General features: G+C 45.9%; 1 protein-coding gene and 1 long non-coding RNA gene across 4 annotated transcripts in view; one reads left to right on the plus strand and one right to left on the minus strand.

Annotated features, from left to right (window-relative positions):
* Positions 1-13488, minus strand: part of LOC310703258 — a 331049-nt gene that overhangs the window by 20814 nt on the left and 296747 nt on the right. The gene's annotated exons all lie outside the window — the stretch shown is intronic.
* GPD2 (glycerol-3-phosphate dehydrogenase 2) overlaps positions 1-13488 on the plus strand; it is an 89520-nt gene that overhangs the window by 18704 nt on the left and 57328 nt on the right. For all 3 annotated transcript variants that reach the window (XM_083494090.1, XM_083494091.1, XM_083494092.1), the window contains exon 4: positions 11456-11580. In XM_083494090.1, coding sequence (XP_083350216.1) covers positions 11456-11580 — 125 coding nt within the window. The remainder of the gene's footprint in view (positions 1-11455; positions 11581-13488) is intronic.

A 13488-nucleotide genomic window follows, 5' to 3' on the forward strand; every position in this document is an offset into this window, starting at 1 on the left:
AGTCCTGCACACTGAGGTCAGCTGTGCCACACATGGGCTTCCTTTTGTCCCCGAGTTCTGAACAAGCGTTTTGAATGTCAGGGTGTTGTTGTCAGAGGGTGTGGGAAACTCGGAGTCAGGAATCTTTAGAAATAATAATCTGCATGCAGAATAAGCTTAGTCGAGGTGGAGTTTCATGACCCGGATTCTCCCCCCCCCCCCAGCCACAAGTAGGTTGTGTTAGCTAGTTGTGATAAAAATATATGCCTTAGGAAAATGGAAAAGGTCCCAACTAAAGAACTTAAGTTGACAGAACATGTGCAGCTTGCAGACTTTAACGTATAGAATAAGAGAACAAGAAGAACATACGTTTAGAGAAGATTGGGAGATTTTTATTGAACATCTGGGAAATAATGGTGGATGGCTGACAAGGCTGGCAGCATTAAGTTAAATTCAACAGTGTAAATAAGTTTAGATGGATACAATAATAATGGAATGCTGAATGGTATAGTTTTTGTAAAATAAGCAGGGATTTATGATTTGTAAAATGAACCAGGGAAAGAAAAGAAGGGAAGTCATTGATATCTTAAGGATGTAAAAATGAGTGCTTTAAAGTGTAAAAACAGAAAATTTAATAAAAATTATATGTGTGTGTGTGTGTGTGTGTGTGTGTGTATTTGTGTAAGGTGTGTGTGTGTGTGTGTGTATATATATATATATATATATATATATATATATATATATATATATATATAATGTCTTACACAAATAGCTGAATATAAATCTTGTCAGGCTAGGAACAAGTGTTTGCAAACTCCTCTAGACAGCATCTGCATGAAATCCCCATACTTCTCTCCTTTACATTCAAGATAGAACTAACAGAATAACCTCCCAACTGGCAATTGCCAACTGCCATCTGTCAGGGAACTGCCATCGGAAGGACAGGAGGTGCAAAGGCTCCCTGAGGTTGAAAGAGACGTAGCAGCTGAAGAGGGAACCAGTAGGGGGCGAGCAGGAACTTCCAGGGAAAGTGAGTCGGAGGGATGGCTCAGAGACGTTTCCAGCGAAAACAGTGGAGAGGTTTCAGGACCTCCTATAGGGACACCCACTCCTCGCCGGAAATTGTCACGCAGAGAGTCCAGAAGACGTGTTTCCGTGAAAGAGCTCTTATGTTGGAAACGTTTCCGAAAACAACCACTTTCGGATTCTACTAGCGATTGACGCAGCCATGCCGGAGGGGCTCCGTCACAGGCAGAGGTTTGAAAACCTGATCAAACTCTGAGGGACTTGCATTTTACGCACAAGCAGCTCATCATCCCATCACAGCAATCCGAAAGTCCCTGAAAGCCAGCTTGTGCAAGCAGCGGCATCATGAGCGACCCAGCCGGAACCGGAGGAGCAGGAGCAGCTGGAGGAGGTCCAAGCCTGGAAGAAAGGTACAGGGCGTTGGAGATCCAGCTTGCCATGCAAACGGCGAGGCTTGAGGAGAGGAGGGCTCAGGATGCAGAAAAGGGAAAGGAGAAAACCACCTCGATCGCCAGAAAGGTGCCAGGATTGGTGCAGAAATTCGGGGGGGATCCCAGAAACTATCATGCCTTTAGAACTGAGATGCAATACGCTCTCAACCTGCAGTATGATGACTTCCCCGACGAGGAATCGCGAGTGGCTTTTGTAATTGGCCATCTCGAAGGGGGGGCGAAGGATTGGGTTCGACCCCTGATGGCAGTGAATAATGAGATCCTAAAGGACACGAGGAAGTTTTTTCGTGCCATGGACCTGATGTTTTCCAGCGACATTGAGCAGGGAGTGGTGCGAAGGCAGTTAATGGCTTGCAAACAGGGGAGTCGATCTGTCCGTGAGTACTGGACTGAGTTTACTATGTTGATTCACAAATTGGGGTGGGACCTATCGGCGGAACCCATCCAGATGCTTTTCGAAGAGGGGCTTTCTTCGGCCGTTAAAGATGAATTGTCCCGGGGGCCAAGGGCCGAGTCTATGGATCAGCTGACCAAATCAGCGCTGGCCATAGGAGCGCGCCAGGAAGCGAGGGCTTTGGAAAGGCGGGAAGGGAAAGGAGAACGTTGGAGGGAACTGCGCATTCCAGACATTCCAGAGCCACCTTTCCCGCCGGCAGAGCCGATGGAAGTTGGAACAGCGCGGGCGCGCGCAGTTTCAAATCCCAGTGAAGGGCGGAAGAAGGAGGGAAAGAGCGCCAAGAAATGTTATCTCTGCCAACAGCCAGGGCACTTTGCCAGAGTCTGCCCACAAAGAAAGGAATGGCAAGGGATGGCAGGAGCTGTTGGGGAGAGGGAGGAAGAAAGCAAGGAGCAAGTAAAAGCCAACGCCTGGCTGCCACCGTTGGGGCACAGCAGCCAGGCCAAAGAGCAGTGAAAGTGCCCACGCCAGAACCACCCAGACCTGCTTTAGTGATAGAAGTGTCACTAGAGCTGCAAAATGGACACCCACTACAGGTCAAGGCGCTTTTGGATTCAGGCAGCTCCTGTAATTTTATGAGTAAGGAGTTTGCAGCTGAGCACCAGATACAGACCATCCCTTTAAGTAACCCCTTGCAGGTGACCACGATTGACGGCAGAGAGCTGTTGGGAGGAGAAGTTAGCCAACAGACTGTCCCAATGATAATGAGGGTGGCAAGGCACACTGAACCAATAGCATTTAATGTGGCCACCTTGGGAGGAGCGCCCATCATTTTGGGGATGAGCTGGCTGGCGCTACATGACCCGCTAGTGGGCTGGCATCAGAGGGTGGTCTCATTTGGGTCAGCGTATTGCCTAGAACACTGCAAGCAGGGGAAGGTTCCGGGAGGAGCTGGCGTCACCCTAGCCGGAATGGAAGTAATGGATAAAGGGAAAGTGCCCCCACAATACGCAGATCTGAGCAACGTATTCAGCGAAAGGGAAGCAGACAAGCTGCCGCCGCATAGACCCTTTGACTGTCAAATCAACCTACTCCCTGGGGCTCAACTCCCAGTGGGCAAGCTGTACGCCATGTCTGACAGGGAGATGCAGGAGTTGAGGGAGTTCATTGACAAGAACCTGAAGCGAGGTTTCATCAGAGAGTCACGAGCGGTGGGGGGCAGCCCAGTGTTTTTTGTGGACAAAAAAAACACCGATAAGCCGAGATTGGTTGTGGACTTTAGGGCCCTCAATGCCGTGTCGGAACCCCTGGCTTTTCCGATGCCCCGAATTGATGACCTTTTGACCCGGGTGAGGAAGGGGAAAATTTTTACAAAGCTGGACCTGCGGGGGGCGTACAATCTGATACGCATAAGGAAGGGGGATGAATGGAAGACCACCATGTTCACCCCTTTGGGGGCCTTTGAATACCTCGTTATGCCCTTCGGTCTACAAGCAGGCTCGGCGTGCTTTCAAGCTTTTATGAACCACGTCCTGGGACCTTTGCTCTACAAGAATTGTGTGGCCTTTTTAGACGACGTGTTGGTGTATTCGGAGGATGAGGAGCAGCACGTGAAGGACGTTCGAGAAGTGTTGGGCAAGCTGCAAGCCAACCAGCTGTGGGTGAAACTGGAGAAGTGCCAGTTTCATACCAAGGAGGTGGAATTCCTGGGGTACCGCTTGTCAGACAAGGGATTGGCCATGGACCCAGGCAAGGTCCAAGCGGTACTGGAATGGAAGACACCGAAGACCAAGAAGGATGTGCAAAGATTCCTGGGGTTTGGGAACTTTTATAGGAAGTTCATCAAGAACTTTGCACATTTGACGGCGCCCATCACCGACTGCCTCAGCAGCAAGAAGAAATTTGTTTGGACGGCGGAGGCGGAGCGAGCATTTGAAGAACTAAAAAGGGCTTTCGCTTCGGAAGAACAACTTCTGCATGTGGACTTACGAAAACCCATGAGAGTGGAAACCGATGCGTCCGACCGGGCTATCGGAGCAGTACTTCTTCAACCCGGGAGGAGTACGTTGGAGTGGAGACCTTGTGCCTTCTTCTCGAGGAAGCTGAATAAATCCGAGAGGAACTACACGGTGTATGACAGGGAACTACTCGCCATCCACGAAGCGTTCCGGAGGTGGAGACATTTATTGATTGGGGCACAACACAAGGTGCAAGTGTGCACCGACCACAAGAATTTAGAGTATTGGAGAACAGCTCGAGTACTCAACCAACGACAAGTCAGATGGGCCCAGGAATTTTCCAAATTCCACTTTGAAATTTGTTATGTGCCAGGCCCAGAAAACGTCAGGGCGGATGCCCTCTCACGCAAACCAGAGTATTTGGAGGGGGAGGGGGCAATCGAAGAGAGACATGTCATCCCTGAGGACCTCTGGGTGTGTGGGGCTGTGATGGTGGGGCAACGTGAACTGGTACAGGAAACGGAAAATGATGAATATGCCCAGGATAAGCTCAGAGGTCTCAGGGGGGAGGGCGAGAGCCCCGGAGGTTTTGAGGAAAGAAATGGGGCATTGTATTACAAAGGGGCACTGTATATACCCGAAGGTGAATTGAGGGGAAGAATACTCAAGCAGTTGCACGATAGCCCCACGGCGGGACATTTTGGGCAACACAAGACCATGTGGTTGGTGACCCGGGAATTTTGGTGGCCCAAGGTGAGGGAAGATGTAAAGGAGTATGTAAGAGGGTGTGACCAATGTCAGCGAGCCAAAGGGGAAAGAAGGGCACCGGCAGGGTTATTAGAACCATTACCCACACCAGAACGGCCTTGGGAAGCGGTATCATTAGATTTTATGACGGATCTGCCGAAATCCAAGGGGAAAACAGCCATCATGGTAGTAGTAGACCTGTTAACTAAGATGTGCCACTTTGTGGCATGCTCACATGCAGTCACAGCGGAAGAAACAGCGAAGTTGTTTGTAGAACACATCTTTAGGTTGCACGGCGCCCCCTTGAGGGTGATCTCAGACCGCGGCAAACAATTTACTTCCAGGTTCTGGAGGAAGCTCATGAGCTTGCTGCATGTGGAAGTCAATTTTTCGACTGCCCGGCACCCAGAAACCAACGGGCAGGCGGAAAGAGCAAATGGCATACTCCAACAATATCTGAGGTGTTATGTCAATGACAGAGAGAACGATTGGGCCGAAAAGTTGGCGCTGGCAGAATTTGCCTACAATAATGCGGAGAATGTGTCCACAGGGATGAGCCCCTTTTTGGCTAATTACGGGTGTCACCCCAGGGCATTTCCAGGGGAGGGAGGGGAGAGATGGAGCGTCCCAGCGGCCGAGCATTTTGTAGAAGAGATGGAAGCGATCCATCAGCAGCTCCAGCTCAACTTAGAAAGGGCCAAGGCACAATATAAGAAGCAGGCAGACAAGAACAGGAGGGAAGGTGAAACCATAAGGGTGGGCGATCAGGTGTGGCTGTCAACCCAAGGGTTACCGTTCAAAGGGGGCTGTAAGAAATTGAGGCCCAAAAGATTGGGACCCTTCGAGGTCATTCAGCAGGTCAACCCAGTGGCTTTCAAACTCCGGTTACCCAACCACATGAAATTGCACCCAGTGTTCCACAGGTCGTTACTGTCACCATACAGGGGGGGGCGTGCAGGGGAGCACGCCAGGGGACCAGCCTTGGAAGAAAGGGAACGCAGCAACCATGTAGCGGAAATTCTCGATTCCAGGTGGAAGGGAAATCAGGTAGAGTATTTGGTGGCGTGGGAAGGGGAACCGGAGTCGGAAAACACCTGGGTGACTGCAGGGGAGGTCAATGACGAGGTTTTAACAGAAACGTTCCACCGAAGATTCCCTAGGAAACCACAGCCGGTAGAAAGGTTTAGGAGGGAGTACTTTGGCACCACCGACGAGGAACAGGAAATGGAAGGATTCGCGGAGTCGGATTTGGAAGAGGGAATAGACTCCGATGACGAGGAGTATCGAGAGACGAGGGACAGTAGCAGGTGGAGGGAAGTGTTCGAAACTTCGGACGATGATGAAGGTTCTTTCAGGGGTTTTGCTTCCTCCCAGCCCGGAGGGGAGGAGACGGGAGGGGGTGAAGGGGGCCCTGGAGGGGAGGTGGATGTCAGGGAACTGCCATCGGAAGGACAGGAGGTGCAAAGGCTCCCTGAGGTTGAAAGAGACGTAGCAGCTGAAGAGGGAACCAGTAGGGGGCGAGCAGGAACTTCCAGGGAAAGTGAGTCGGAGGGATGGCTCAGAGACGTTTCCAGCGAAAACAGTGGAGAGGTTTCAGGACCTCCTATAGGGACACCCACTCCTCGCCGGAAATTGTCACGCAGAGAGTCCAGAAGACGTGTTTCCGTGAAAGAGCTCTTATGTTGGAAACGTTTCCGAAAACAACCACTTTCGGATTCTACTAGCGATTGACGCAGCCATGCCGGAGGGGCTCCGTCACAGGCAGAGGTTTGAAAACCTGATCAAACTCTGAGGGACTTGCATTTTACGCACAAGCAGCTCATCATCCCATCACACCATCTTTCCCCCCCAACTCTGTTTATTCTTTGTGAAATACATTTCCAATGAAATTACATTACAGATACTAGCAGACCGCTGTTCTTTCCGGCATGGTGTAAATCCTGGGATGGGATGGTCTGTAATTAAACCAAGTCCTTTTGAAATACTGCCTTTGGCCCAAGGAATAGATCTGTCACAACCATCGCAGGGACTGGACTTAAAATGGGCCCATGACTTCTTGGTTACCCCCACAACTGCATGTCATAGACGCGGAGGATGCAGCAAAGTGCCCATTGTTAAAGGGTCAGAAAATAATAAGATTGGGGAGTTAGTTCGGTTATGAAGCAGGTGTGGGGAACTTGTTCTCCAGATGTTGTTGTGTTACAGCACCAGTTATCCCTGATCATCGGCTGCACTAATGGGCTGATGGGGTCATTTTCTGTTGCAAAGATCAACCCAGTAACATTTTTTTCCCCAGAGAAGAGAATTAAACAAAATTCTGGTTGCCACCTGCTACTAGTCTATTGACAGGAATCATTAATTGCCTTTGACAAAAGTTGGTGGTTCAGCTACAAGTCCTTAGTGCTGGATTTTGCTGCCAACCTGCGCACATTCCAACACAATACAGTGGTACCTCAGGTTACATACGCTTCAGGTTACATACGCTTCAGGTTACAGACTCTGCTAACCTAGACATAGTGCTTCAGGTTAAGAACTTTGCTTCAGGATGAGAACAGAAATCGTGCTCCGGTGGCGCGGCAGCAGCGGGAGGCCCCATTAGCTAAAGTCGTGCTTCAGGTTAAGAACAGTTTCAGGTTAAGAATGGACCTTCGGAACGAATTAAGTACTTAACCCGAGGTACCACTGTACTCAGGTAGTCTGGAAGTGTGGTATCTAAGCCTACTGATAGTATAGTAGATTAACCTTAAACGGAGGCAATTTTTCCCGCCTCCCCCCAAAAACCACCACTTGAAACATTTTAAATCAAGCTTCCCAATGTGTTTTAAGATTTGGGGAGGTTTCTTTTTGGCCACCTTGGTAGAACTAGATGTGAAAACAACTCTGAACTAATCTGTATTTATCCTTTTCTTCCTATATATTTTGATTGTATTGGTAGTTTTCTGAAGTGTGAAATAATCATAGGCATTTGGTTAATGAATTGTGTATTGTTGCTCTTCATTCACGGGATTTGCACTCATATTAAGTTTGATGCTTCACTTAACAAATTCTGCTTTCTCTGTGTTTTGATACGTTTTTGCCAAATTATTCCTGATTGTATCCATTAATCTTCAGTCACATTTGACAAAAATAAATTGCTCTGATCTTCTAAAGTTGCTGGGAATAATTAGATTTTTTTTTTTAAGGACATGAAAGTTTAGGGGAGACCAAGAGAGGCTAATGTAGTTGTTACACTAGACTTTTGCAATAAAGCTCTGCAAAATCCTTAAGGTGATGCTGGTGAAAGGAGAGCTCACAGTGTTGGATCATCTGCATTTCCTCCTTGGATATGCACAGTCATGCTGCTCTCTTCAGCAACCTCTGCAAGAATCTTGTGGTACTTGTTTTCATTCATTCTTCCTTCCTGTTTTCTTTCTTGCGCACTTTTGAGAAACTGCCACAGGGAAGAGAGAGCACTGACTGTTAAAAAGTTGCAACACCAGCAGAACTTACTACTTTCTTTTAGTTTTAAAAGGATTGCTAAAAAAAAAAAAAGATTTCTATATCGCTATGATTTACCTCCCCCTGGAGACTGCAGTTTCCAGTCCTCTAGGTGCTTATCTTAATTGGATTTATTTTGTGAATTACTACGTTTTATGAAACAGGCAAGTAATGGTCTGTGTTTGTCTGCCTGTGGCTGATCGTCATCTCCTGATAATTCATGTATTTCACACTGCAATTACTAATGGTTCAACCTCCCCCCGCCCCGCCCCCCCCCGGAAGTTAACAATTGGTGTGAATGGTAGTTATGTGCAACTTCTTCCTCAGTGTTTATTTAAGTCAACCTTTTTGGTTTTTGAAAATATACCTGAAAGTTCAACTGATCTTGGCACCAAAGTTACCTGTTAGCAAATTGCCTGTTTGGATCTTGGGGTGCAGTTCATTTCATCCAGTAACCTGTTGTCTGTAATATATACATTTTCACTTTTAGCTAATCCATGCTAGAAGCTGAAGGGGCAGCATATCAGTTTCAATGTTGCAATAACCCCCCTAACATTTTGGAATTTTCTTAGCATCAAACTAAATGATTGGATCTCATGATACCCCCCCCTTTTTTTTTTTGCTTAAATCAGTTGAAGGACCTGAAGGAATCAGAGCTACATCATTTGGCGCTGGGGGGTAGTGTTAACTCTTTCCCTCTGCAACATTTTTCTTATTGTACCCAAAAACCCTGAAGAAGGGAAAACACAAGTATGTTGTCTCTCTTCTCCCCCCCAGCCACTTCCATTTCTAATTGGAGCTTTAGCAAGGGGGAATTTAAATGGGGAAATGGCATCTTCTAAAGTTTCAATTTCCACGTCTCCCAGTACAGTGGTCCTGATTCAAATAAGAAGAATAAGAAGAGTTTGGATTTGATATCCCGCTTTATCACTACCCCAAGGAGTCTTAAAGCGGCTAACAATCTCCTTTCCCTTCCTCCCCCACAACAAACACTCTGTGAGGTGAGTGGGGCTGAGAGACTTCAAAGAAGTGTGACTAGCCCAAGGTCACCCAGCAGCTGCATGTGGAGGAGCGGGGAAGCAAACCCGGTTCACCAGATTACGAGTCCACTGCTCTTAACCACTACACCACACTGGCTCACGTCTCCCCACGACTGATTTTAGGGAAAAGATGTCCCATGTCCTTTTAAATTGATTATTTTATTTTCAAAAGTTATATCCCACCCTTTAAGACCCCAGGGTGGCATACAATAGACAATAAAACCATCGGCAACAATTTCATGAAATCGGCCTTTGAGTTTCATTCATAAATCTCAGCTATTTCTAATGGTCACTTCCGCTTATAACTGGTTTTCTTATTTGTGATTGTCCCCTATGCACTGTATGCACTAGTGCAAGGAGCCCCCAGCAAGCCTTCAATCATTGGCCAATTTGTAGGGTACTATGTAGCTGCTGGTTTGCTCAGATTCTTGGAAATAATATAATTGGACCGTTAACTAGCAGGGCACTTAGGCAGGAATGTGTAGTTGGGATTCTATGGCATAAAGTATGTCTATTGCAAAGCTTTCCAAACTTTTTATGTTGGTGACGCGCTTTTTAGACATGCATCATTTCTCGACACAGTAATTCAGTTTTACTAACACACTGGAGGTTAAACTAACCCCTTGTTTCATCTGCTCGATAATTTCTGTTTGCACAACAGATCTCCTGCCCCCTTCTCCCTGGGTGCCCCCTGTACCGTACCCAAATCTGCTCTGGAAAGTTAGGGGAGCCCTCAGAATAGATTTAGGGGCATGTAGAGGGAGGAAAGTTCTACTGTGCAAGTTGAAATCCTTGCGCTGACAGAACAAGTTAGCTGAATACCCTTGTTCTGCAGATTAAGCATATATTTCTCCACTACTAGAAAAGGAAAAAAAGAAAAGTAGACTGCGTAGGTCTGAAGTCACCTACTCTGACCTTAAATATTCAGGATAACCCTCTTCTCCTTCAAGTGGAATCCATTCCTCCTCCATGTGTGTATGGCAGAAAGAAAAGAGAGGAACCCTGGTTTTGCCTTCATCTTTTTCTTTTCGTTCACTTTTGCTACTTTTATTGTTTATACAAAAAGGTAGATGAGGTGTATTGCAGGATAACTAATCTCTGTGATAATAACTGTCGAGTGATAGCAGGATTTTTATTGATTAATCCATTGGCTTTTAAATTATAAAGATGTAAATAACATATTTCATGTTGCTGAAACTTTAAAACAGGTGCCTTTTTGATATATTGAAGGAAGAGTAAAATAGATGTTTGTTAACTTCATTGTATTAATCTAATAATCACTCATTGCTAAAAGGAAAGGCCACCATTAAAATCTGTCATTTCCATTCCTTCTTGCACTAAAGCAAATAATTCAAGCAGTCTAAAAACAAACAAATAACTGTGTCCTTAATTTTGATATCTTAAAATTTGCCCTCAACTAAAGCTGATTAGTTATTTAAGCTAATAAAATTTTCCTGCCCTCGTAGTTTGCAATTTTAAGTATGTGAATATAATGATAAACGGGGGTCCTGGCTGGAGTGCTGTGCACAGTCCAACTTTCATCTTATTTAGAGTGCAGTCCTGTAAGCACCTGCTCAGAAGGAAGTGGGACTTACTTCTAGGGAAATGCCTACAGCAGTGGTTTTCAACCAGTGTGCCATGGCACCCTGGGGCATCTTGAATGATGGTCAGGGGTGCCACAGGCAACACCGGTCTTTGTCCCTCTTTCCTTCCCTCCCTCCTCTGATGCCCTTTTGCATCAATGCCTTCCAAAGACTTGCGTGGTTCTTCGTTGCAGCAGCCCTGGCTTCAAGCTCCCCAGGTGAATGGTGCCTCTGGGGCTGGCCAGGGGAGAGAAGAGGAGGCTGAGGGAACACTCTACAAGGGAGAGTGTCCGAAAAGTGGTGAGGGGCTGCTGGCTCTGAAGGCAAGGGGTGATATAATTGGGTTCTGAGGCTCGGAGTGCGTTTCCCCACAGGGAACCGTGGACTCAAAAAGGTTGAAACCCTCTGGCCTATGGGATTGTAGCCTTAGCATTGTGCTAAGGTGTTTCAGTATTCTTGTGTATTAGGGAAATGGAAGAGAAGAAATTAGGTTTTGGTTTGTTTACAGAATCCTTGGTGCTCTTCACACATTTTTTCCCCTAACTAATATAGTACTTACCTTCCTAAGTACTAATACAGTACTTATTTTCCTGTATCACTTCTTTTCCCAAAGATTTCCCTGAAGAAGCAGCTACTCTTCATGGCCAAAGAGCTGGCGCTGTGTGCGTTGAATACAAATTCATCCATGTTCAGTGTAATTTTTCTTGCGGTTGTCTCTACCCTAGAGAAGGGTCTTTAATGAATTACATACAAATTGTGTAATTTAAGAAGTTAATTTGGTTTTCTGGTTACGCAGGCCTAACAACAGCCCTTGTAGAAAGAGATGATTTCTCATCGGGGACCAGCAGCAGAAGCACTAAATTGATCCATGGCGGAGTGAGATATCTTCAGACGGCCATCATGAAGTTGGATTTTGACCAGGTAATTGTTTTATGGTGGTAGCTGTAAAGCAAAGACCTGTCTAGCTGATTTCCCTCCTCCTCTTCTAATTAAATTTGTTCTCACATTTATGGTTTTTAATATACCTCAGGTTTTGAATACATTCTTCTGTCGCTTGCCACAGACATTAGGCAAAGCATTCTGTATGCAGGGTGGATTCAGAGAAAAAATGGCAGCACTTAATATCTAATTTATGACAAATCTAAATGGGACTATTTCCCTTAAAACACGGGGAAACCAAAGTATACATTTTAAAAAATGCATTTTTGGTGGTCTTTGTAGAGTTTGCAGTAACCTCCAGTCAGAATCTGAAGACAAACGGAGACATTTACACACTGAGATTTCTACAATGAAAAACAATATATTGGTGTAAAATCTCAATATGAATGAAACATTTTTTGGGGGGCTTTTGTAACTGTAGTAAACCTGTCTTTACAAGCAGAGAACACAGCTGGAATTGAGGAGCTGGGGAAGAAATACATGGGGGCGGGGTGGTGGTGAGAAAATCATCATCATCATCATATTAAACTCCAGCAACAAACTTTTAGAATTATCTACAGTAAAATTCAGGTCCCTCGGCCCAGCCCATAGTTCACAGTGCATTTGAAATGAGTGTCTAGTATTCCTGGAACTGATGGTACATTTAGAATCCTTCTTCTCATCAGAGTAGCTTTCTGCATGAAAGAAATGTTTTGACAGGTTTGTGTAATCTAAGAAATAATTCATCTTCTGCATTTTGAAGTGCTACAGTCCTAGGAAGTATGTACATTTAGGTTCTCACAGACTATGCAGATCAAAGCACGGTGCTTACTTTGCCGATTTTAAATAATTGCATCTTGATTATTTTGGTAGGATTGTAAAGGGGCAGAGAAAAGGTTCTGAGGCCTTCATGATTGGAACTATAGACACGGTGCATTGATTTGTTTCAGGGGAATCAGTTGATGTGCGGCACATCTAATCCCCTTTGGCCTATCTGTGCAATGGGCTCTATCCTGCATGCTTCCTATACCCATCTGTATGGCTGACAGTGATCACTGAGGGATCAATATGTGTTATAATTCCACGATTCATGCTTGCCATTGGGGTGTGTGTCTAAAGGGGTATCTTCACAACAGAATAGGTGTTGTGTAGCTAAAGCAGATGGCGACAGAGGGGTTAGCTGAGAACCCTCAGTTCCTCGGTGGGTGTCGTGTCCAAAAACAGGAAGCCACAAGACATCACATTTTGTGCTGCTCATTGGTGCGCCCCTATCATTCAAGTTAGGGATCACCAGCCAGCAGTCTGAAACTACTTTTTTGGCGCTGATCGTCCCTACCAAATTATCATCAGTGGGTAGTAAAAAATGTTTGATCAGTTTTTCCTGTGCAGAAATGAATCCACATGTGTATTTGGCTGCCAGTTTGCCCCTTGAGGGCATCTGTCAGGAGGTATTCTCAGACTCCCTACCCACCCTAATTGACATGCACCTACCATCTGACTGCACATGCTCCATATCTGTGAAGTTGTTGCTGTTTGCCAACTTTATTTATAGAACCTGAGTATCTGTAAGGAGAGGTCAGATTGCTCCTTTCCTGAAGAATCAGGTGGCTGCTATCTTTTGATACATATGCTAGGGTTAAGGTCAGTGGTGTAGCATGGGTACAGACAGGCCTCAAGCTTGGGACAAGCGTATACTATGCTTCCCTGTAAAAATGGGGATTGACAGATTTTAATTTTAAGCACCTCGTCATTGATTTGTTTGAGCTATATGCTTTTGAGCACAGGAAACTAAAAGACACTTCCTTCTGGCATCTCGTTTTCAGTGCCAATAATGTTTTTAGGTCCTCTATATTATCACACAAGAACGCGGGTTGCACTGTAGGTTAAACCACAGAGCCTAGGGCTTGCCGT

Source organism: Podarcis liolepis, assembly GCF_965112155.1.
Source record: "Podarcis liolepis genome assembly, chromosome: 1".
NCBI lineage: Eukaryota > Metazoa > Chordata > Lepidosauria > Squamata > Lacertidae > Podarcis > Podarcis liolepis.